Below are 23,961 nucleotides of genomic sequence, written 5' to 3' on the forward strand. Positions count from 1 at the left end.
ATAAAAGGCGGGATTTCAGAGCGCTGAGAACAGCTGAGAGGAGCCGAGCCGAGCGGAGGGAGCGTCCGATAAAAGGCGGGATTTCAGAGCGCTGAGAGGAGCCGAGCCGAGCGGAGGGAGCGTCCGATAAAAGGCGGGATTTCAGAGCGCTGAGAACAGCTGAGAGGAGCCGAGCCGAGCGGAGGGAGCGTCCGATAAAAGGCGGGATTTCAGAGCGTTGAGAGGAGCCGAGCCGAGCGGAGGGAGCGTCCGATAAAAGGCGGGATTTCAGAGCGCTGAGTGCAGCTGAGAGGAGCCGAGCCGAGCGGAGGGAGCGTCCGATAAAAGGCGGGATTTCAGAGCGCTGAGAGGAGCCGAGCCGAGCGGAGGGAGCGTCCGATAAAAGGCGGGATTTCAGAGCGCTGAGAACAGCTGAGAGGAGCCGAGCCGAGCGGAGGGAGCGTCCGATAAAAGGCGGGATTTCAGAGCGCTGAGAGGAGCCGAGCCGAGCGGAGGGAGCGTCCGATAAAAGGCGGGATTTCAGAGCGCTGAGAACAGCTGAGAGGAGCCGAGCCGAGCGGAGGGAGCGTCCGATAAAAGGCGGGATTTCAGAGCGCTGAGAGGAGCCGAGCGGAGCTGCGACCGAGTTCGAAGTGACGTCAGGAATCAGATCGGGACGCGACACAGGGGAGGCACCTGATTGGTGAGTAGGTTCAGGTGAGTATTTCTCCTTATCTACAGTAACTGAAGTAAAAGGAAAGGGAAGGTCTGCAGGTCTTATAGGAAGTAGCGTTTATTTTTTAGTGAATCAAGGTCCCTAGTGTAGTTAACATTCTCTAAATTGAGAACAATTTAAAGGAGTAAACTCCTTAAAGGGAGTGGTAAGTAGTTTTTCTTTCCTTTTTTTTTCTCTTGACATTGTAGTTGTTCTTAAGCTAATTTAAGGGTTAAGTCATGGCAGGAGATCCCAGCGCCGTGTCATGTTCCTCTTGTGGGATGTGGGAATTCAGGGCTCCTTCCTGTATCCCTGATTCCTTCACCTGCGGGAAGTGTGTCCAGCTGCAGCTATTGTTTGACCGCTTGACGGCTCTGGAGCTGCGGATGGACTCACTTTGGAGCATCCGCGATGCTGAGAAAGTCGTGGATAGCACGTTCAGTGAGTTGGTCACACCGCAGATAAAAATTACTGAGGGAGATAGTGAATGGGTGACCAACAGACAGAGGAAGAGTAGGAAGGCAGTGCAGGGGTCCCCTGCGGTCATCTCCCTCCAAAACAGGTATACCGTTTTGGATACTGTTGGCGGAGATGGCTCACCAGGGGAAGGTGGCAGTGGCCAGGTTCATGGCACCGTGGCTGGCTCTGCTGCACAGGAGGGCAGGAAAAAGAGTGGCAGAGCTATAGTGATAGGGGACTCGATTGTAAGGGGAATAGACAGGCGTTTCTGCGGACGCAACCGAGACTCCAGGATGGTATGTTGCCTCCCTGGTGCAAGGGTCAAGGATGTCTCGGAGCGGCTGCAGGACATTCTGGAGGGGGAGGGTGAACAGCCAGTTGTCGTGGTGCATATAGGCACCAACGATATAGGTAAAAAACAGGATGAGGTCCTACAAGCTGAATTTAGGGAGTTAGGAGTTAAACTAAAGAGTAGGACCTCAAAGGTAGTAATCTCAGGATTGCTACCAGTGCCACGGGTTAGTCAGAGTAGGAATGACAGGATAGCTAAGATGAATACGTGGCTTGAGAGATGGTGCAAGCTGGAGGGATTCAAATTCCTGGGCCATTGGAACCGGTTCTGGGGGAGGTGGGACCAGTACAAATTGGACGGTCTGCATCTGGGCAGGACTGGAACCAATGTCCTAGGGGGAGTGTTTGCCAGTGCTGTTGGGGAGGGTTTAAACTAATGTGGCAGGGGGATGGGAACCGATGCAGGAAGTCAGTGGGAAATAAAGTGGTGACAGAAACAAAAGGCAGTAAGGGAGAGTGTACAGAACATGACCGGACAGATGGTCTGAGAAAGCAGGGCAAAGACCAAGGGAAGTCTAGATTAAACTGCATTTATTTCAATGCAAGAAGTCTGATGGGCAAGGCAGATGAACTCAGGGCATGGATGGGTACATGGGACTGGGATGTTATAGCTATTACTGAAACATGGCTAAGGGAGGGGCAGGACTGGCAGCTCAATGTTCCAGGGTACAGATGCTATAGGAAAGATAGAGCAGGAGGTAAGAGAGGATGGGGAGTTGCGTTCTTGATTAGGGAGAACATCACGGCAGTAGTGAGAGGGGATATATCCGAGGGTTCGCCCACTGAGTCCATATGGGTAGAACTGAAAAATAAGAAGGGAGAGATCACTTTGATAGGATTGTACTACAGACCCCCAAATAGTCAACGGGAAATTGAGGAGCAAATATGTAAGGAGATTACAGACAGCTGCAAGAAAAATAGGGTGGTAATGGTAGGGGACTTTAACTTTCCCAACATTGACTGGGACAGCCATAGCATTAGGGGCTTGGATGGAGAGAAATTTGTTGAGTGTATTCAGGAGGAATTTCTCATTCAGTATGTGGATGGCCCGACTAGATAGGGGGCAAAACTTGACCTCCTCTTGGGAAATAAGGAAGGGCAGGTGACAGAAGTGTTAGTGAGGGATCACTTTGGGACCAGTGATCATAATTCCATTAGTTTTAAGATAGCTATGGAGAAGGATAGGTCTGGCCCAAAAGTTAAAATTCTAAATTGGGGAAAGGCCAATTTTGATGGTATTAGACAGGAACTTTCAGAAGTTGATTGGGAGAGTCTGTTGGCAGGCAAAGGGACGTCTGGTAAGTGGGAGGCTTTCAAAAGTCTGTTAACCAGGGTTCAGGGTAAGCACATTCCTTATAAAGTGAAGGGCAAGGCTGGTAGAAGTAGGGAACCTTGGATGACTCGGGAGATTGAGGCACTAGTCAAAAATAAGAAGGAGGCATATGACATGCATAGGCAGCTGGGATCAAGTGGATCCCTTGAAGAGTATAGAGATTGCCGGAGTAGAGTTAAGAGAGAAATCAGGAGGGCAAAAAGGGGATATGAGATTGCTTTGGCAGATCAGGCAAAGGTGAATCCAAAGAGCTTCTACAAATACATAAAGGGCAAAAGGGTAACTAGGGAGAGAGTAGGGCCTCTTAAGGATCAACAAGGTCATCTATGTGCGGAACCACAAGAGATGGGTGAGATCCTGAATGAATATTTCACATCGGTATTTACGGTTGAGAAAGGCATGGATGTTAGGGAACTTGGGGAAATAAATAGTGATGTCTTGAGGAGTGTACATATTACAGAGAGGGAGGTGCTGGAAGTCTTAACGCGCATCAAGGTAGATAAATCTCCGGGACCTGATGAAATGTATCCCAGGACGTTATGGGAGGTTAGGGAGGAAATTGCGGGTCCCCTAGCAGAGATATTTGAATCATCCACCGCTACAGGTGAGGTGCCTGAAAATTGGAGGGTAGCAAATGTTGTGCCTTTGTTTAAGAAGGGCGGCAGGGAAAAGCCTGGGAACTACAGACCAGTGAGCCTGACATCTGTAGTGGGTAAGTTGTTAGAGGGTATTCTGAGGGACAGAATCTACAGGCATTTGGAGAGGCAGGGACTAATTAGGAACAGTCAGCATGGTTTTGTGAGAGGAAAATCATGTCTCACGAATTTGATTGAGTTTTTTGAAGGGGTAACCAAGAAGATAGATGAGGGCTGTGCAGTAGACGTGGTCTACATGGACTTCAGCAAAGCATTTGACAAGGTACCGCATGGTAGGTTGTTACATAAGGTTAAATCTCATGGGATCCAAGGTGAGGTAGCCAATTGGATACAAAATTGGCTTGACGACAGAAGACAGAGGGTGGTTGTCGAGGGTTGTTTTTCAAACTGGATGCCTGTGTCCAGCGGTGTGCCTCAGGGATCGGTGCTGGGTCCGCTGTTATTTGTTATTTATATTAATGATTTGGATGAGAATTTAGGAGGCATGGTTAGTAAGTTTGCAGATGACACCAAGATTGGTGGCATTGTGGACAGTGAAGAAGGTTATCTAGGATTGCAACGGGATCTTGATAAATTGGGCCAGTGGGCCGATGAATGGCAGATGGAGTTTAATTTAGATAAATGTGAGGTGATGCATTTTGGTAGATCGAATCGGGCCAGGACCTACTCCGTTAATGGTAGGGCGTTGGGGAGAGTTATAGAACAAAGAGATCTAGGAGTACAGATTCATAGCTCCTTGAAAGTGGAGTCACAGGTGGATAGGGTGGTGAAGAAGGCATTCAGCATGCTTGGTTTCATTGGTCAGAACATTGAATGCAGGAGTTGGGATGTCTTGTTGAAGTTGTACAGGGCATTGGTGAGGCCACACTTGGAGTACTGTGTACAGTTCTGGTCACCCTATTATAGAAAGGATATTATTAAACTAGAAAGAGTGCAGAAAAGATTTACTAGGATGCTACCGGGACTTGATGGTTTGACTTACAGGGAGAGGTTAGACAGACTGGGACTTTATTCCCTGGAGAGTAGGAGGTTAAGGGGTGATCTTATAGAAGTCTATAAAATAATGAGGGGCATAGATAAGGTCGATAGTCAAAATCTTTTCCCAAAGGTAGGGGAGTCTATAACGAGGGGGCACAGATTTAAGGTGAGAGGGGAGAGATACAAAAGGATCCAGAGGGGCAATTTTTTCACTCAAAGGGTGGTGAGTGTCTGGAACGAGCTGCCAGAGGCAGTAGTAGAGGCGGGTACAATTTTGTCTTTTAAAAAGCATTTGGACAGTTACATGGGGAAGATGGGTATCGAGGGATATGGGCCAAGTGCAGGCAATTGGGACTAGCTTAGTGGTATAAACTGGGCGACATGGACATGTTGGGCCAAAGGGCCTGTTTCCATGTTGTAACTTCTATGATTCTATGATTCTATCTCTAACAATAGTCCAACACCCCACTCCCCATGACATTCAATGGTATTACCATTGCTGAATCCCCCACCATCAACATCTGGGGAGGGGGGGGGGGGATCACCATTGATCAAAAACTCAAGTGGACCAGCCACATAAATGCTGTGGCTACCAGAGCAGGTCAGAGGCTGGGTATTCAGCAGTGAGTGGGTCACCTCCTGACTCCCCGAAGCTTTTCCACCACCTACAAGTACAAATCAGGAGCGTGATGGAATACTCTCCACTTGTCTGCATGGGGGCAGCTGCAACACAAGCTCAACATCATCCAGGATAAAGCAGCCTGCTTCGCTGCCCCTCCATCACCTTAAATATCCACTCCCTCCACTACTGGCACACCATGGCTGCAGTATGTATTATCGACAGGATGCAACGCACTAAGACTTCTTCAATGGTAACTCCCAAACCAGAGATCTCCAACACCTAGGACATGGGCAGCAGGTGTATGGAAACACCATCACCTCTAAGTTTCCCCACAAGTCATACACCATCCTGACTTGGACATATATTGCCGTTCCTTCATAGTAGCTGGGTCAAAATCCTGAAATTCCCTATCCAACAACACTGTGGGAGTACCTTCACCACATCGACTATATCGGTTGAAGACTCACCATCTTCTCAAGGATAACCTGGATGGGCAATAAATGCTGCCCGTGCTAGTGACACCTATATCCCGGGCAATGAATTTTAAAATTCTGGAGAGAAACCTTCAAGAGACGGTCCCAAGGAGATTTGCAAGTTTGTGGCACTTTAGTTGAACTCAGCTGGGGGAATACAAGTGGTATAAAGCAATTAGGTGTTTAAAAAAAATACTACAGTGCAAAACAAGACTGGAACTGCAAGTAATTAAATTTTATTTAAGTTGTATAATTCCATTCACAAACAAATTAGGCCAGCTGTCCACAGTCAGCGATAGTAACCACCCTTTTGGGACGGCCCTCGTCGTTGCCCAACTTCTCCATCTTGGTCACGACATCATTCCCCTCTACCACCGAACCAAATACAACATGCTTCCCATCCAACCTACAAGGTTCAACAACAGACATTAGTAACCAACAAATGCTGTGGTGAATATTTGCAAAAGGAGAAAATACTAAGTCACCATATACTTACCAATCAGTTTTCTCACTGCAAATAAAAAACTGGGATCCATTCGTATCTGGCCCAGCATTGGCCATAGACAGGATACCTGCAATAGTAAGACGCCAAAAGGTAAACATTTCCGAAATGTGTTCAGCTTGATCTTCTGTATAACTCACACTTATATAGTGCCTTTAATGTAGTGAAATGTTAAAATGCACATCTAGGCCCAGGAGAAAGAACAGAGTCAGACACCAAGTGGTAGTTGAGAGATGACTGAAGGTTAGCGAGATAGGTTTGCAGGTAGATTTTGAAAGTGGGTAGAAATATAACAGGAGGATTTTGAAATCAATAAACCCAAGTAACAAACTCCTATTTTTCTCCCTTATTGATAGCACATAGGCCCAGATTTGTTCTTATAAGTACAGATTTAAATTCAACAATTGCTTTTGTTTGCTAATCAAAATTCAGGTTGATGAATATTTTTGCTTTTTACAATACTTGTGCTTCTCATGTAAACACCGAATAAATCCTCTCACTTCCTTCTCTCCAACACTCCCTTCATCTACCTCCTCTACTCTCACCACCTCAACCCTGAAAAGCACCAATACAAATATGCCAAGCATCTTATTTACCAGCTCCTGTGTGCTTCAGTTCAAAGTTCTCATCCTTAAACTTGTTACCGTAGATGGACTTTCCACCTGTGCCGTTGTTCGCTGTGAAGTCACCACCCTGTACAATTAAAAGTTGAACATGTCATTTGTCATCTACTGAAACAAGAACAGAGCTATTCCCAAAATAACATTGTCCTTTACCTGGCACATGAAGCTGGGAATGATTCTGTGGAATGTTGAGCCCTTGTAACCAAAACCCTTCTCACCTGTGCACAAGGCACGGAAGTTTTCTGCAACAAAGCAATTCAGAGTAAGACCACACATCTAAACAACTGAAACTTTCACCAACTCATCAGTCAGTTCATGGGACTTACCTGCAGTCTTTGGGACCAAATCAGCCCTGAGCTGAAAGAGACAAGCAGTACACAGCTTCAGTATATCCATCATGGACAATAATAAAAACACTGCAGCTTTACAGAGGTAATCACTATTCAAACATTGTATGAAGACTTTTAAAACCTAAAACACCTACACATGAACAAGTTTCATACAGACTAACTGTAAAAATTGACAGTATACAGGTCATTTTATCACATACCTGCTCAATAAGCATCCAGTGATTTTCAAACTGTGTGTGGGGAAATCCCTAACATACTCCCGGGTTCCTTGCAAATATCAACAGTCTGGGGAACCCTAATTTCAGAAAGACAGTGCCAGCTATCCAATGGAAACTAGTGGTATCATGGCAGGATTTTTTTTTATTAGTAAAAGGTGGGGTAAACTTCCACCTATACACTAATGATACCTGGCTCGCCTTCTCCACCTAATGAACCATTGAAAGGTGACATTCAAGCACCCAAAGTCTCAGTTATATGAAACCCCTGCTGCTTCTACTTACCAACCTACCAAATTCTGTATAAAGACCATCAGTTCAATCATCAAGTGCTTCAGTCACATGGTAATTACAAATGAGATAGGACAGTCAATCCTAATTCTCCCATCCACAAAGACCCCAACAGACACCCCCCCCCCCCCATTTCAGCATCTAGATCATTTCATTGGTGACTCCAGGCTTTTTGCATCCATGCTACTACACAGGAAAGGGTCCGATTATTTCTTTGCAACTACTGTGCAAAGTAAATAGCTCCCTGGTTCACAGATTCTTTTCACACCACTTCCTGTATGGGAGAAGACAAAGAAAAAAAAACTTCCTGTATGGGAATGAACACTTTTCCTGCTATTTTCTGTTGGTCCACAATGTAGACACCACAAGACTGAACTCACATACTGCCATAAAATCACAAAAGCACGCAGCAGCCTTCCACGATGAGTCCTAAAACAATGATGCAAAAAAAAAGCATTTAAAAAAACACACTAAAACAAGATACATGACTAATTGGCGGCTTTTGGAAAAATGAACCAGTGCACTGAACCTTCATAATTAATGACCAAAGTCAAAAAATGGGGGAAAAAAATTGAGCTATCTTTGGTAGGAAAAATAAAGAGGCCACATACTGCTTGATGTGGAGATGCCGGTGATGGACTGGGGTTGACAAATGTAAGGAATCTTACAACACCAGGTTATAGTCCAACAGTTTTATTTGAAAATCACAAGCTTTCGGAGGCTTTCTCCCTCGTCAGGTGAAGTGTTTGATTCCTTGAAGGTTACCGCATTTATAGTCAGAGAACAATGCCTGGTGATTACAGATAATCTTTCCAACCGCCCGTTGTCAAGGCAATCAAAGTGTTCAGACAGAGAGACATTACATACAGGACCACCGAATATACAAACGGCTAGAACAAAAGACAGAGAGAGAGAGAGAGAAACATCCGAAAGGAAGAGAGAGAGAATGACCCGTTGTATTAAAAACAGATAACTTTTTTTCGCTGGTGGGGTTACGTATAGCGTGACATGAACCCAAGATCCCGGTTGAGGCCGTCCTCATGGGTGTGGAACTTGGCTATCAATTTCTGCTTGACGATTTTGCGTTGTCGTGTGTCTCGAAGGCCGCCTTGGAGAACGCTTACCCGAAGATCGGTGGCTGAATGTCCTTGACTGCTGAAGTGTTCCCTGACTGGGAAGGAACCCTCCTGTCTGGCGATTGTTGCGCGGTGTCCGTTCATCCGTTGTCAGAGTGTCTGCATGGTCTCGCCAATGTACCATGACCTGATAATGAAGGGGTTTGATAGGGTAGGCAAAGAAAACATTTCCACTTGTTGGATAGGGGGGTCCAAAACTAGAGGTCAAAAATATAAGACAGTCGCTAATAAATCCAATAGGGAATTCAGGAAAAACTTTTTTTTTACCCAAAGTGGTAAGAATGTGGAATGTGCCACCACAAAGACTAGTTAAGGCAAATAGCATAGATGCATTTAAAGGGAAGCTAGATAGGCACGACGGAGAAGGGAATATGCTGATAGGGTTCGATGAAGTAGGGTGGGAAGAGGCTCTTGTGGAGCATAAACACTGGCATTGGCCAGTTGGGCTGAATGGCCCGTTTTTATTTTGGTTGAACCAGTGTTTTATAAAAGGTTCATCATGACTTCCTTGCTTTTGTACTCTATGCCTCTATTTATAAAGCCCAGGATCAAATGGCCTGTTTCTGTCGTGTAGACTGCATGCAGAACTGTTTTATAAGCTACAGGTCAAAGAACTGTTGGCCTTCAAATACGACAACAGAAGTCAAAATTCCAAATTCAAAAAGCCTAATTGCACAAAATTGAAGGTTCCCAAAGCTCTCCACTACTGGAGTCTTCTTGGTGTCATGTTTGAGCCTGTTGCAGAGTAATTGGTAAGAGATTGATTGCTATTAGTCAACAATTTCATCACCGTTGTATCATGCGACCACTGAGATGGTAGACGGTCAACTAGATGCGCCGGGGTCTTTTTTCGTCTCGCAAAAGTGACCGCCATCGCCGGTAAGATTTCCCCCATAGTTCATATGTTCACCATCAATTTGATGGATATATTCCACCGGATTTCGTAATGCCCGATATTATTTTCCCACACCCAGAGTTTTAGATCAATTGCATAAAAGTTGCTCACTCAAGTGGGAGCGCACATTCCACGTGATAAACTGGGGCCTGGTCCGAAGCGTCCAGGAACCGCAACTCACCTCCATTGTGATCCGGCCCAGGGGCTCGCCGTCCGCGGAAATCTCCATGTAAACCTGCGGCTTCTTCGCGGCCATCGCGCTGCGGCTTCTCAGCCCGGCGATAGCTGCGGGCCGCACTCTGTGCAGCCTCTCGGTGCCTTTGCAACACTGGGGAAAGTATCGGGCCACGCGCGGAAACATTGTATCAGCGGGCACCGCGCTGCACACTGCGCATGCGGCCGGCCGGCAGGGACCCTGAACCCCGAGCTGTCAATCACAGAGCGCGGCGGCGGCGGCGGGACCGCAAGCTGCAGAATCGCCTCCTGTTTCCGGCTCTTCGCACCGCCTGAGGCAGAATGCAAATCAAACTGCAGCTCTTGCAAATATATGTTTCACAGTATCGACCATTCGCATTTTAAAAAGCTAAACCGACTGGAGTGCATCCTGGATCGAAATAATAAAATTATAATTTGAACTTGTTATGGTTTTTCTTTGTGAAAAAAAACATCTAAACCTGTGCGGGAACGCAGGGGCTGGAGTGCATCCTGGACCGGGATCATAAAACTTTGATTTGACACTGGTTTTGGTTTTTCTTTGTTTTTTTCTGTACATAAACACACTCTAACTCCCCACTTATAAAAGGGGGACCTAAAATCACAAAAAAGGGACAAAAAAAGAAAAAAAAATCTAAACCTGTTTGATACACAATCCTGTGCGATAAACAGTTGCACAAGTTTAAACCAGTTCACGCTCTGTCTTGTTTTTTAAACTCTTGCAATCAATGAAAAGGGCAATCGGACGAGGTGCAAAAACGGGCGCCTCATTCGCTCCGAGCCCGGTTTTGCGCTACCAGCGTCGACCAATCTCACCCCCACCCACTTAACACAGACAGCAGCAGTGAGATCTCAAATCCTACTCACAGGGAAAATCGAGATTTTCTTAACTTAATTTCAGGAACTCAAAATGGAATCAGTGAATTTTGTCAGTTTGGTTGTTGGGATGGAGATGGAGCGCCCGCAGACAGTCGGTGTACACTGAATACTAAAGCTCATGTAAAGTCACACAGCAGTATAGTGCAGGCATCATTGGTATTCTGCTGGTCCATTTTAAATGGCAAACCATCCCTACGTTACAACATTGACTACATTTCAAAAGTACTTTGTTGGTTGTGAAGCACTTTGGCACATTGTGAAGTGGTGAAAGACACTATATAAATGCAAGTTCTTTCTCCTTTCTATTGTAGCCGATACTGTTACTCTACCATATTCAGAATGTACTTCAAGATACATTTATTTTCACAGATGTCAATATTTCTAGAAGCAGAAAAAAATAGTGAAATGTAGGCTGAATTTCATTGAACCTAAAATCCAGAGAATGACTTTTCACAGTTGCATTCACTTTTAGGACCACAAGCAATAAAGATGATTCAGAAAGTCTGATCCGATCATTGGAATTAAGAGATTTCATCTGCGGCCCATAATCGTAATATTTCATTCACGGAACAAACATATTCCCCTGGTTTAAAAAAGTATCAATGTGAAAGCACAAAGACCATGCAAAGTCAGGAACAATGAAGTCAATGTCCTGAACCTGCCAATATTGGTGTTAAAATGACTCAGTTATGTCACTTTGTGTTTCGATATTATATATGTCTGTGTTTAACACTGAGCTGCCAACACAGAGCGTTCCAGTTGTCGAATCGACAGGCTGCATATCTTGCACTAAAAACAAACATGCTTAAAACGAGCTGTTTCCACCATGCAGGTCGCTTGGGACAGTCTGCCTGTGCTTTAATGTTTTATATAGCTTAGTATCACACCAGAAGTATGTTCACCAACTGGATGATTGGGGGATGTATTCCCAACTCGAGTTATTTTTGCTGAGGAATATGGTGTTAAATTACACATTTGTTTATTGGTATCGTATGTTATTAACTGTAACAACTTGCACCTATAGAGCACTCTTAGTATAATAAAAAGTCCCAAGGCCTTCACATGGGACAGAAAAAAACACTGGACGGTAATCGAAGAGTTAGGATGGATGACCAAATGTAGGATTGAAAAGATAGGCTTTTGAGCAGATTTTAAAGGTTGGGAGAGAAGCAGCAAGACGTGGAGGTTGAGGAGGGAGCTCCAGAAAGTTGGATGAAGATGGCTGAAAACTCTGCTACCTGAAGAGAAGCTGCAAGAGGAAGGATGTAGAGGAGGCTGGAGTCAGAGAACCATACGGCATTGGTTGAGACATAGGGCTGAAGGAGGCTGCGGAGGGACAAAGCCACGGAGCAATTTGGACACGGAGGTGTGCACAGTGCACGGGTGCAGGGAGGGGAAGGATACAGGGAGGGGAACAGGATAAAGTTCTGGTTCATTGACGACTTAATGTCAAATAAGCAGTCTATCAACAGAGATGGTCGCGAAATCAACAAGATGGAGGAGAGATATAGCTGGATGTCTTCGGCAGACGTAAGGATGCTGAACCCATACCTGCAGATAATGGCTCCAAGAGGCAGCATGGAAACCAGAAACGAGGGGTGGACATTCCAGAGGTCACTGTCCGGGACTGAGGAGAAGCCATTGCTGGAGACAGTAGGCACAGAAGCAGATGAGGGTGGTTCCCAGAAATGGAACAGAGAGAGTCAGTGGAGAATGGAGCAGCTATGGAGAGGTAAAGGCAGAATAATGTGCCATGGTTGTAGTCACAGAAGTTATCACTGTGCCCAATGCGCTTTGCAAAAGGGAAAAGGAACGGAGTCCAGCAGGAGTTTAGGGAAAGAATTCCAGAATGCAGGGTTGCAATGGTTGAAGACTCCAGTGATGGAGTCCAGGGGTGGCGGGTGAAGAGAAGAAAAGATATACAGTAGGTCAGAGTCAGACACTAAACCTGTAGTGTGAATGCACCGTTCAAAGGTGCCGCTCAGACCCTGAATTTATATGGTGTCCATAGAATCCTGCTGCTTCTACTCACCAACCTTCCAAGTTCTGTACTAGGACTGTCATTAGTTCAATTGTTAAGTGCTTTAGTCACAAGATAATTCTGGATCGGAAGGTCTTTCAATCAATCCGAATTCACCCGTCGACAAAGACCCCAGTCCCTTTTCAGCATCGGATCGTTTCTTAAATGACTCCGACCCAATTTACAAACTACAGGGCAAAGAATTGTTGGTCTTCAAACAAAAGGAGTCAAAAATATCCAAATTGAAAAGCCAAAAATAAAGTTTGGTGCAACAATGATAGTGGCTGTTACTAGAATATTTACTACATTAAGTATTTGTAAAATATGCAAAGTATATCTTCACTCCATCAGCTTTGCGTCCACTTTGGATTTAATACTGGACACGGGGCTCTGAATGAACTCCAAAATCCAACAGTTCAGAGAAGTTAAAGACACAAATGCTGGAATACAGAACTCCAAATCTTATGGATAATAAAATCATTGAGAAATGACTGGTTCAACATGAGAAATAATGTGTCCGGATTGATCACCATCGCTGCTCAGATTTTCCCCAAAGTTCACATATCCACTAGCAACTGAATCCAGAAATATTCTATCTGATTTTGCAATGCGCAAGACATTATTTGCCTTCAGCCAGAGTTTTCAATAAAATAACAGATTAATTGCTTACGAGTTGTTCACTCCACTGAACCCATTTCCTTTCAAAGCGCAGGAGAGAAGTGACCATTTAAACCGGTCCGGGAGCCGGACAGGTCCAAAGTGTCCAGGAATCGCAACTCACCTCCATCGTGATCCGGCCCAGGGGCTCGCCGTCCGCAGAAATCTCCATGTAAACCTGTGGATTCTTCCCAGCCATCGTGCTGCAGCTTCTCAGCTCTGCGCAAATTACGAGCAGGATTTGGTTCAAAATTCTTGTAACAATGGCGAAAGTATCAGGCTGCGATTCTTCTGGTCGCTGCACCCAACCCGCCCTTTGTTTTTATTCGTTCATGGGATGTGGGAGTCGCTGGCAACGCTGGCATTTATTGCCCATCCCTAATTGCCCTTGAGAAGGTGGTGGTGAGCCGCCTTCTTGAACCACTGCAGTCCGTGTGGTGAAGGTTCTCCCACAGTGCTGTTAGGAAGGAAGTTCCAGGATTTTGACCCAGGGATGATGAAGGAATGGCGATATATTTCGGTCGGGATGGTGTGTGACTTGGAGGGGAACGTGCAGGTGGTGTTGTTCCCATGTGCCTGCTGCTCTTGTCCTTCCAGGTGGTAGAGGTTGCGGGTTTGGGAGGTGCTGTCGAAGAAGCCTTGGCGAGTTGCTGCAGCGCATCCTGTGGATGGTACACAATGCAGCCACAGTGCGCCGGTGGTGAAGGGAGTGAATGTTTAGGGTGGTGGATGGGGTGCCAATCAAGCGGGCTGCTTTGTCCTGGATAGTGTCGAGCTTCTTGAGTGTTGTTGGAGCTGCACTCAACCAGGTAAGTGTAGAGTATTCCATCACACTCCTGACTTGTGCCTTGTAGATGGTGGAAAGGCTTTGGGTGTCAGGAGGTGAGTCACTTGCCATTCCCATTGACTTCAATTTTACTCGGGCTCCTTGGTGCCACACTCGGTCAAATGCTGCCTTGATGTCAAGGGCAGTCACTCTCACTTCACCTCTGGAATTCAGCTCTTTTGTCCATGTTTGGACCAAGGCTGTAATGAGGTCTGGAGCCGAGTGGTCCTGGCGGAACCCAAACTGAGCATCGGTGAGCAGGTTATTGGTGAGTAAGTGCCTCTTGATAGCACTGTTGACGACACCTTCCATCTCTTTGCTGATGATTGAGAGTAGGCTGATGGGGCGGTAATTGGCTGGATTGGATTTGTCTTGCTTTTTGTGGACAGGACATACTTGGACAATTTTCCACATTGTCGGGTAGATGCCAGTGTTGTAGCTGTACTGGAACAGTTTGGCTAGAGGCACGGCTAGTTCAGGAGCACACGCCTTCAGCACTATAGCCGGGATGTTGTCGGGGCCCATAGTCTTTGCTGTATCCAGTGCACTCAGCCGTTCCTTGAGATCATGTGGAGTGAATCGAATTGGCTGAAGACTGGCTTCTGTAATGGTGGGGATATCGGGAGGAGGCCGAGATGGATCATCCACTCAGCACTTCTGGCTATAGATGGTTGCAAACACTTCAGCCTTGTCTTTTGCACTCGTGCTGGACTCTGCCATCATTGAGGATGGGGATGTTTACAGAGCCTTCTCCTCTCATTAATTGTCCACCACCATTCATGAATGGATGTGGCAGGACTGCAGAGCTTTGATCTGATCCGTTGGTTGTGGAATTGCTTAGCTCTGTCTGTAGCATGCATATAGTCCTGAGTTGCAGCTTCACCAGGTTGGCACCTCATTTTTAGGTATGCCTGGTGCTGCTTCTGGCATGCTCTTATACACTCTTCATTGAACCAGGGTTGATCCCCTGGCTTGTTGGTAATGGTAGAGTGAGGAATATGCCGGGCCACGAGGTTACAGATTGTGCTGGAATACAATTCTGCTGCTGCTAATGACCCACAGTGCCTCATGGATGCCCAGTTTTGAACTGCTAAGATGGGACTTCATCTCCACAAGGACTGTGCGGTGGTCACTACTACCAATACTGTCATGGACAGATGCATTTGCGAGGTAGATTGGTGAGGACGAGGTCAAGAAGGTTTTTCCCTCGTGTTGGTTCGCTCACCACCTTCTGCAGGCCCAGTCTGGCAGCTATGTCCTTCAGGACTCGGCCAGCAGTGGTGCTACTGAGCCACTCTTGGTGATGGACATTGAAGTCTCCCACCCAGAGTACATTTTGTGCCCTTGCTACCCTCAGTGCTTTCTCCAAGTGGTGCTCAACATGGAGGAGGACTGATTCATCAGCTGAGGGAGGACAGTGGATGGTAATCAGCAGGAGGTTTCCATGCCCAATGTTTGATCTGATGCCATGAGATTTGATGCGGTCCGGAGTCAATGTTGAGGACTCCCAGGGCCATTCCCTCCTGACTGTATATCACTGTGCCGCCAGCTCTGGTGGGTCTGTCCTGCCGGTGGGACAGGACATACCCAGGGATGGTGATGGAAGTCTGGGACATTGGCTGAAAGTTATGATTCTGTGAGTATGGCTATGTCAGGCTGTTGCTTGACTAGTCTGTGGGACAGCTCTCCCAATTTTGGCACAAGTCCCCAGATGTTAGTGAGACGGACTTTGCTGGGTCGACTGGGCTTGGTTTGCCTTTGTCGTGTCCGGTGCCCAGTGGTCCGATGCCGGGTGGTCCGTCCGGTTTTATTCTTATCATGACTTTTTTTAAGCAAGATTGTACAACTGAGTGGCTGGCTAGGCCATTTCAGAGGGCAATTAAGAATCAACCACATTGCTGTGGGTCTGGAGTCACATATAGGCCAGACCGGGTAAGGACGGCAGGTTTCCTTCCCTAAAGGGCATTAGTGAACCAGATGGGTTTTTATGACAATCGGGTAGTTTCATGGCCACCATTATTGATACTAGTTTTTGTAATTCCAGATTTTTTATTTAATTGAATTTAAATTCCCCAGCTGCCGTAGCAGGATTTGAACTCATGATTCCGGATTATTAGTCCAGGCCTCTAGATTACTAGTCCAGTAACATAACCACTATGCTACCGTACCGAGCCCACGGAGGCATATGTAAAGTATGTGGTAGGAACTGGTGTACGCAACGTTTGACACGTAAACTGGTGTATGTAACATATGATGCATAAATTGGTGTTTGCAATGTATCGTGTGTAAAGTGGTCGATGGAACGTATCATGTGTAGATACATGATACATGCAATACATGATGTGTAAACTGGTGTAAGTAAGGAATAATGTGTAAACTGGTGTAAATAAGATATGATGTGTAAACTGGTGTAAGGCATGATGTGTAAATTGGTGTAAATAAGGTATGATGTGAAAAGTGATGTATGTAATATAAGAGCAAAAGACAAGACTGAAGCATTTACAACCAACTTCAGCCAGAAGTGTTGAGTGGATGATCCTTCTCGGCATCCTGACGTCCCCACCATCATGGATGCCAGTCTTCAGCCAATTCAATTCACTGCACGTTATATCAAGAAGCAGCTGAGCAAAGGCTATGTGTCCTGACAACATCCCAGCAGTAGTGCTGAAGGCTTGTGCTCCAGAACTAGTCACGCCAAGCTGTTCCAGTACAGCTTCCACACTGGCATCTACTCGACAATGTGGAAAATTGCCCAGGTACGTCCTGTTCATAAAAAGGACAAATCCAACCTGGCCAATTACCTATCAGCCCACTCTCAATCATCAGCAAGGCGATGGAACAGTTCTATTATGTGGCACTTACTCACCAATAACCTGCTCACACCGCGGTGCTCAGTTTGGGTTCCGCCAGGAACATTCAGCTCCAGACCTCATTACAAGCCTTGGTCCAAATATGGACCGAAGAGCTGAATTCCAGAGGCGATGTGAGATAGACTGCCCTTGACATCAAGGCAGCATTCGACCGAGCATAGCACCAACGAACCCCAGTAAAAATGATGTCCACGGCGATCAGGGGGAAAACACTCCAGTGGCTGGAGTCATACCTAGCACAATGGATGATGATTGTGCTTTTTGGACATTGCTGCAGGAGTTCCTCAGGGCAGCGTCCGAGGCCCCACCATCTTCAGCTGCTTCATCGATGACCTTCCCTCCATCATAAGGTCAGAATTGGGGCTGTTCACTGATGATTGCACAGTGTTCAGTTCCATTCGCAATTGCTCAGAAAGTAAAGTGGTCCCATGCCCGCATGCAGCAAGACCTGGCCAACATCCAAGCTTGGGCTGATAAATGGCAAGTAACATTTGCACCACACAAGTGCCAGGCAATGACCATCTCCAACAAGAGAGTCTAACCACCTCCACTTGACATTCATTGGCTTTACCATCGCCGGATTCCCCACCATCAACATCCTGGGGGTCGCCATGGGCCAGAAACTCAACTGGACCAGCCACATAAATGTTGGGGCTACTACAGCGGGTCAGAGGATGGATATTCTGTGATGCGTGGCTTACCAGAGTCCCCAAGGCCTCTCCACCACCTACAAACCACAAGTCAGGAGTGTGATGAAATACTCTTCACTTGCTTGGATGGGTGCAGCTGCAACAACACTCAAAAAGCTCGACACCAACCCGGATAAAGTAGTCGGCTTGATCAGCATCCCAGCTTAAATATCCACCCCTTCCACCACTGGGGTACAGTTGATGCAGTGTGAACGACCTACAGGATGCAATGCAGTAAGTTGCCTACGATTCTTTGGCAGCACCTCCCAAACCTACGACCTCCACCACCTAGAAGAACAAGGGCAGCAGGTCCATGGGAACACCACCACCTCCAAGTCACATACCGGCCTAGCTTGGGACATATATCAGCCGTTCCTTCATTGTCGCTGGGTCAAAATCCTGGAACTCCCTACCTATGAGCATTGTGGGAGCATCTTCACCACATGGACTTCACTGATACAAGAAGGCCATCACTACCTTCTTAAGGGCAACTAGGGATGGGCAATAAATGCCAGCTTTACGAGTGATGCCCATATCCCAAGGATGAATTAAAAAAAAATGGAGATATATGGATAGCAGATATGAATATAGCTTGGGGCAGATTTTCCTGGTGCCTATCCAGACGGAGGAGCATTGGTATTTCATAACCTGGGCCATTAACATGGCCTGACCTGCCGAGTATTTCCAGCATTTTGTTTTTATTTATCAGAGGTAACAAGTTGAAACCAGCTCCATGACTTGATGCCTCTGAGCTATCTCTTTATTAACCCGCCTGTACAAAAGACTCACACAGATATTACAACAGGGTTAGAGCACTGGCAATGAACAGCGGGACTTGGAAACTTCACTGTGGAGGTAAATCAATAAAAAATAAAAATAACACTGCCAAACAGAGCAAAAACATCTCCGATCTAAAAATTTGACATTGTTGAAATGATGGTTGCTGAAGGACTGAAATTTCAACACTATTTCTGGAACTGTGCCGTGACCCCATGATCATAAAGGAGCTGGGGTGGAACTGCTCAAACACATTTTCACAAATGAACATTACAGCCGGATAGCTGAGATTTGCATCCCACCATTCTGGGCTGAATTTAAACCCTGCGCCATTGTTGATTCTCCAGTGATTTTCCTCCTTACACTGAATGACCAGACCCAGAGGTGACAGGCCAGTGTCTTAAACCACTACAGTTGAATCTTTCATTCCAAAGATCTGGGCTGGATTGTAAAGAGAGTTGAAAGGTCAATGTCTAATGACTACCAGCTAGTTATTGAACTTTTAGTGCGGTGAGTGACAATACAATATTTAAGTTCCTGCTTCAAAATCAATCGTATACAAAAAAAGGGGATTGTTACGGACTGTATAACATTGTTTAGTACCATTAATGAAAAGGTGCTGCCGCATCAAACCAGATTCAATGGGACTTAACTTCACTACTGAAATAGGATTGCTTCAGATGTGCCCTGAGTTTTATAGCAATTGTGCTGTAATGGAAATCTTGTAGTTGGGATAGGTGCTGTATAAACAGTCCAACATTTGGGCAAATTCAGCCTGTGATTAAATGATACACTATCATAGACTGTCTTGTCAAATTGAGAATAGGCTGGATGATTGGCTGATAGACTTGATAACTTGCAAGTAATTTTGCCCTCTTCACTTTTCTTCTATCTAAGGAAGTGCATTTGTGCTTCACAAATTGAGGGATAACACCGATGGAAAATTGAACATTTTTTATCTTTTGCATCCAACGGCAGTATCAATCTTGCTTGACACTATTGAAATAATCTGCATTACATCTTACACCCTGAACTGGTCCACTGTGGCATTTCATTCACTGCTCCCACTATCCTAATTCTTGTCATCTTCTTTGAGCGGGATTAACAAATCAGTGCCAATTTGTGGTGAATTATGGTCATGCTGGTGCTGTGATCCTACCATGGGTCCTTAGCATCCTTACAGCCACCAGAGACGAGACTCTCCTTGTAGCCTGAGTGAGGAGGGCCTTCATACCATCAACCTGGATTGGATTCAAACCCAGATTGCAGGGGTGAAAAGCCCTTGTTTGGACTCACAGTCTCCCTATTTCTCCTGCTTGTTTTCTCTTACAAAAGAATATACATGCGTGTCCATTAGAATTTCATTTTTGACAAACAGCTTGCCTCAAAACTCCCGCACACTCTCATTAATTGGTGTTAATTAAAATTAAAAAGCTGCACACCGTTTCATCTGAATACATATTTATTAGATAAATATTAGGTTGTCACATCATCTAACTACATACAGTTTGCAAGACTAAAAATCACAATTAGTTTTCTGACCAGTTTAAAGTATGAAATGATTGCATTGTACATACAATGTACAAACGGGGAAAAAAAATGGCCATTTTTGCATGTGACACAGGAGATTGTACCCTTTTTGAATTCTTGAATGATCATGATATCAAAAATTGTACGAACTATGAATTTGGTTACAATCTTATTTTTAAACCCCCTCATTTTCTTCATTAATTTTGTAGCACCTTAAAAATACGCAGGTGACCTACTAGATAATACACTGAAGCTAAATATTACACGTAGGTAAAACAAAGGTTTCTTCTGAAGGATCAGAGTATATTACAGAGGTGAAATGAATGCCGAGACTTCACGAAAGGTAACAAACAGTATTCATTTTCTACACAGTCACTTCTGATGGATTGCAAGCTTGTTGAGACAATGCACATTCCAGGAAAATGAACGCACATAAGTGTTTCTGGGCAGTGCATATTGGAAACTTGGGCTGTGAATGATTTTCTGATCATTTAAATTAATGGCTGGGTATCACGGGCAGTGTGCGCCCAAATTTCTGCTATGCACACTTGGCGGGTGAAAATGCCCACTGTGGCGTGCAAAATTGGAAACAAATTTCGGTTCTGCTCTAGATGTTCTTCCGGGTTCAGCAGCACTGGTTTGAACCTATGAACACAAGAACATACGAAACAGGAGCAGGGGTAGGCCATTCGGCCCCTCGAGCCTGCTCCGCCATTCAACAAGATCATGGCTGATCTTCTACCTCAACGCCATTTTCCTGCACGATCCCCATATCCCTTGATGCCTTTAATATCTAGAAATTTATCGATCTCTGTACTCAATGACTAAGCCTCCACAGCCCTCTGGGGTTGAGAATTCCAAAGATTCACCACCCTCAGTGAAGGAATTTCTCCTCATCTCAGTCCCAAATGGCCTACCCCTTATTCTGAGACTGTGACCCCTGGTTCTAGACTCCCCAGCCAGGGGAAACATCCTCCCTGCATCTACCCCTGTCGAGCCCTGTAAGGATTTTATATGTTTCAATGAGATCACCTCTCATTCTTCTAAACTCTAGAGAATACAGGCCCAGTCTACTCAATATCTCCTCATACGACAATCCCGCCATCCCAGGAATCAGTCTGGTGAACCTTCGTTGCACTCCCTCTATGGCAAGTGTATCCTTTCTTAGGTAAGGAGACCAAAATTGTACACAATACTCCAGGTACAGTCTCACCAAGGCCCTATATAATTGCAGTAAGACATCTTTATTCCTGTACTCTCATCCTCTTGTTATAAAGGCCAACATACCATTTGCTTTCCTAATTGCTTGCTGCACCTGCATGTTTGCTTTCAGTGACTCACGTACAAGGACACCCAGGTCCTTTTGAACATCAACATTTCCCAATCTCTCACCATTTAGAAAATACTTTGCATTTCTGTTTTTCCTACCAAAGTGGATAACATAACACTTTTCCACATTACAATCCATCTGCCTGTCTATATTCCCTTGAAGCCTCTTTGCATCCTCCTCACAACTCACATTCCCACCTAGTTCTGTGTCATCAGCAAACTTGGAAATATTACATTTGGTCCCCTCATCCAAATCATTGAAATAGATTGTGAATAGCTGGGGCCCAAGCACTGATCCACTAGTCACAGTCTGCCAACTTGAAAAAGACCCGTTTATTCCTACTCTCTGTTTTCTGTCTGTTAACCAATTATCAATCCATGCCAGTATATTACCCCCAATTCCATGTGCTCTAACTTTGATCACCAACCTCCTGTGTGGGACCTTATCGAGAGCCTTCTGAAAATCCAAATACATCACATCCACTGGCTCCCCCTTATCTATTCCGCTAGTTATATCCTCAAAGAACTCCAATAAGTTTGTCAAACATGATTTCCCTTTCATAAATCCATGTTGACTCTGCCAAATCCTATTATTATTCTCTAAGTGTCCTGTTATCACATCCTTTATAATAGATTCTAGCATTTTCCCTACTACTGATGTTAGGCTATGATCAGTTTATCTTTACTCTCCAATATTCAGGCATTCTATTGGGTGACTTGGGTTGTCATTGTGTGCACTGGATGCTGTAATCTCATACATTGCTTCTCTTGTCCTGTAGAAGATGGGCTCATACACACTCTATAGTGAGTTGAAGCCAACTGCAAACCATATATTTATTTATTTTACATAAACGTATGAACGAGAATAAAGTGTACAGTGAATTTCAATCTATTTCATAATGCAGAAAATAACAAAGTATGCCATACTATACATTAGCAGCTGATCTAATTTTACTGATTTAACAAATCCCCGAAATTAACTGGCACTAAAATATAGAAAAGGGAGTTCTCAGCCTCTGTCAGGGTTCTGTAGACTGACTTCCAACTAGAAACAGGAAGCTAAGGGCCAGACCTCCCACTTCCCCACAGAACTCTGCCTTGCAATTGGCCAGTCAAACTGCAAACTAAATCTGCAGCTACCCCCAACATGCTTTAATATTATATCCAATTTCCTTTCTGGAAAGTGTTAACGAATCGCATTGTCTCAAACTAATTGGGTATGTGTGAAACGTCATTCTGTACACAGGCTTCGAAATCAAAAATCCCAACATGTGACAATCCTTAATGTGCTTGAAAAGAAAGTTCTAAGTGGGGCATAAAGTGAATGGCAAGAATAGTTACCAAAACGTGGACTATGTATAATATAGCCTGGCATCAGGCCTCCGATTATCCATCATTTTGTTAGATTAGGCTATTCATGGCCAACCAACATCACGAAAACTATAAAATATGCATCTCAGAGCCAGGCAAACCAGCTGACGTGGCAGTAGCAGGCATTAGAACCACCCCTAGCACCACCAGGTGACTGAGGTGGGAAATCACCTGGGATTCCTACATCTGATCACAACCCAGCAAACCGCTGCAAAAAGGTCGTATGTATAATGGCAAATGAGGAGGAGGGGGGCAGGTTTGGTTGCGATGGCCCCCGATACGCCAATAGCCAGGTGACACTCATGGCCAAGACTCACACGTAGATAGTGGACACGGACACGGTAACAGAGGGTGAGTAGATCCTTAGTAACCATAAGTCACTCCCTGTCCCACAGAATTAGGAGATGGCAGAAGAAAAGTCATATTTTAGTTAGTGTCTTATTTGTTTTTGTACTGTACCTTTCCGCTGGTTACAAACCATTGGTCTTCCATCTTTCAGCTGGTCCTCTTCACCCTATGTGCTGTATCTTGATTTTTCAACCCCATTACATGATGGCTGAAGAGTCCATTTATTCTCAGCTAAATCTTCACAGAACTGCATTTACTTCTTTAAAAAAGTGACTTGGGGGTGTAACACAACTGATCTTAGCACAGGAGTGCGGTTTAGGAAAATTCAGATTTTTCTCTGGTGTTTGCATCTGCCAAGTCAGGACCGAACAGAGCTAGAGCGCCAACCTCTTCTGTTCCTGAGAGTGGGAGAAGCAGAAAGAATAGCGGGGGGGTGGGATTCCACATTGTGTTCTGCGTTGGAAATGTAAGAGAACACTGGGAGAAATGGGAGCTTATTTTGGAACATTGTTTTCAAGGGTTAGGGGGAAATGATTAAGCTAAAATTAATTCTGAAGACAGTCAAATAGTTTAGTTTAATCTAAATAGAAATCCCAGAGTCATCATCAGTGTCTTCAGTATGAATGTATTGTTATGATTCTCAAAAGGCAGGGCCAGCATGTGTATCTGGTATACTGGATTTTGCTGCCACCTAGTGGCAATCTTTACATCTTTTCATTACAGTACTGTCACCCAAAGTGGTAAGAAAGTGAGATTTTTCACATCTACAGTGGTTCATAGCAAAGACACATACACCTTAAATGTACAAGCTAACTTGGGCAATTAAAATCCCCCAATTCCTGACCTCCACTACCATTCACAGCTGCTGATTTTC

General features: G+C 45.1%; 1 protein-coding gene across 2 annotated transcripts; it reads right to left on the bottom strand.

Moving 5' to 3' along the window:
- Positions 1-5,780: 5,780 nt before the first annotated feature.
- On the bottom strand, positions 5,781-13,561 carry LOC137304065 (peptidyl-prolyl cis-trans isomerase-like). 2 transcript variants are annotated; one of them, XM_067972498.1, is made up of 6 exons: positions 13,472-13,561; positions 7,018-7,048; positions 6,845-6,933; positions 6,665-6,761; positions 6,063-6,138; positions 5,781-5,972 (listed from the first exon to the last, which is right to left on the bottom strand). In XM_067972498.1, exons 1-6 carry the CDS (start codon positions 13,544-13,546, stop codon positions 5,837-5,839), a joined length of 504 nt encoding a protein of 167 aa, XP_067828599.1. In that variant the 5' UTR covers positions 13,547-13,561; the 3' UTR covers positions 5,781-5,836. The 2 variants fall into 2 exon arrangements, with proteins under 2 accessions (XP_067828599.1, XP_067828598.1); XM_067972497.1 differs by lacking the exon at positions 13,472-13,561 and adding an exon at positions 9,760-10,003.
- Positions 13,562-23,961: the final 10,400 nt, after the last annotated feature.

This window comes from Heptranchias perlo, chromosome 36, assembly GCF_035084215.1.
Source record: "Heptranchias perlo isolate sHepPer1 chromosome 36, sHepPer1.hap1, whole genome shotgun sequence".
Lineage (NCBI taxonomy): Eukaryota > Metazoa > Chordata > Chondrichthyes > Hexanchiformes > Hexanchidae > Heptranchias > Heptranchias perlo.

Bases quoted from the DNA above. Each gene is read 5' to 3' on its own strand.
- LOC137304065 (XM_067972497.1), bottom strand. From the start codon at position 9,939: ATGTTTCCGCGCGTGGCCCGATACTTTCCCCAGTGTTGCAAAGGCACC. The intron at 6,762-6,844 runs GTAAAGGACAAT...TTAATTGTACAG, and splicing joins TTCCCAGCTTCATGTGCCAG to GGTGGTGACTTCACAGCGAA. The intron at 6,139-6,664 runs GTAAATAAGATG...TTACTATTGCAG, and splicing joins ACTGAAGCACACAGGAGCTG to GTATCCTGTCTATGGCCAAT.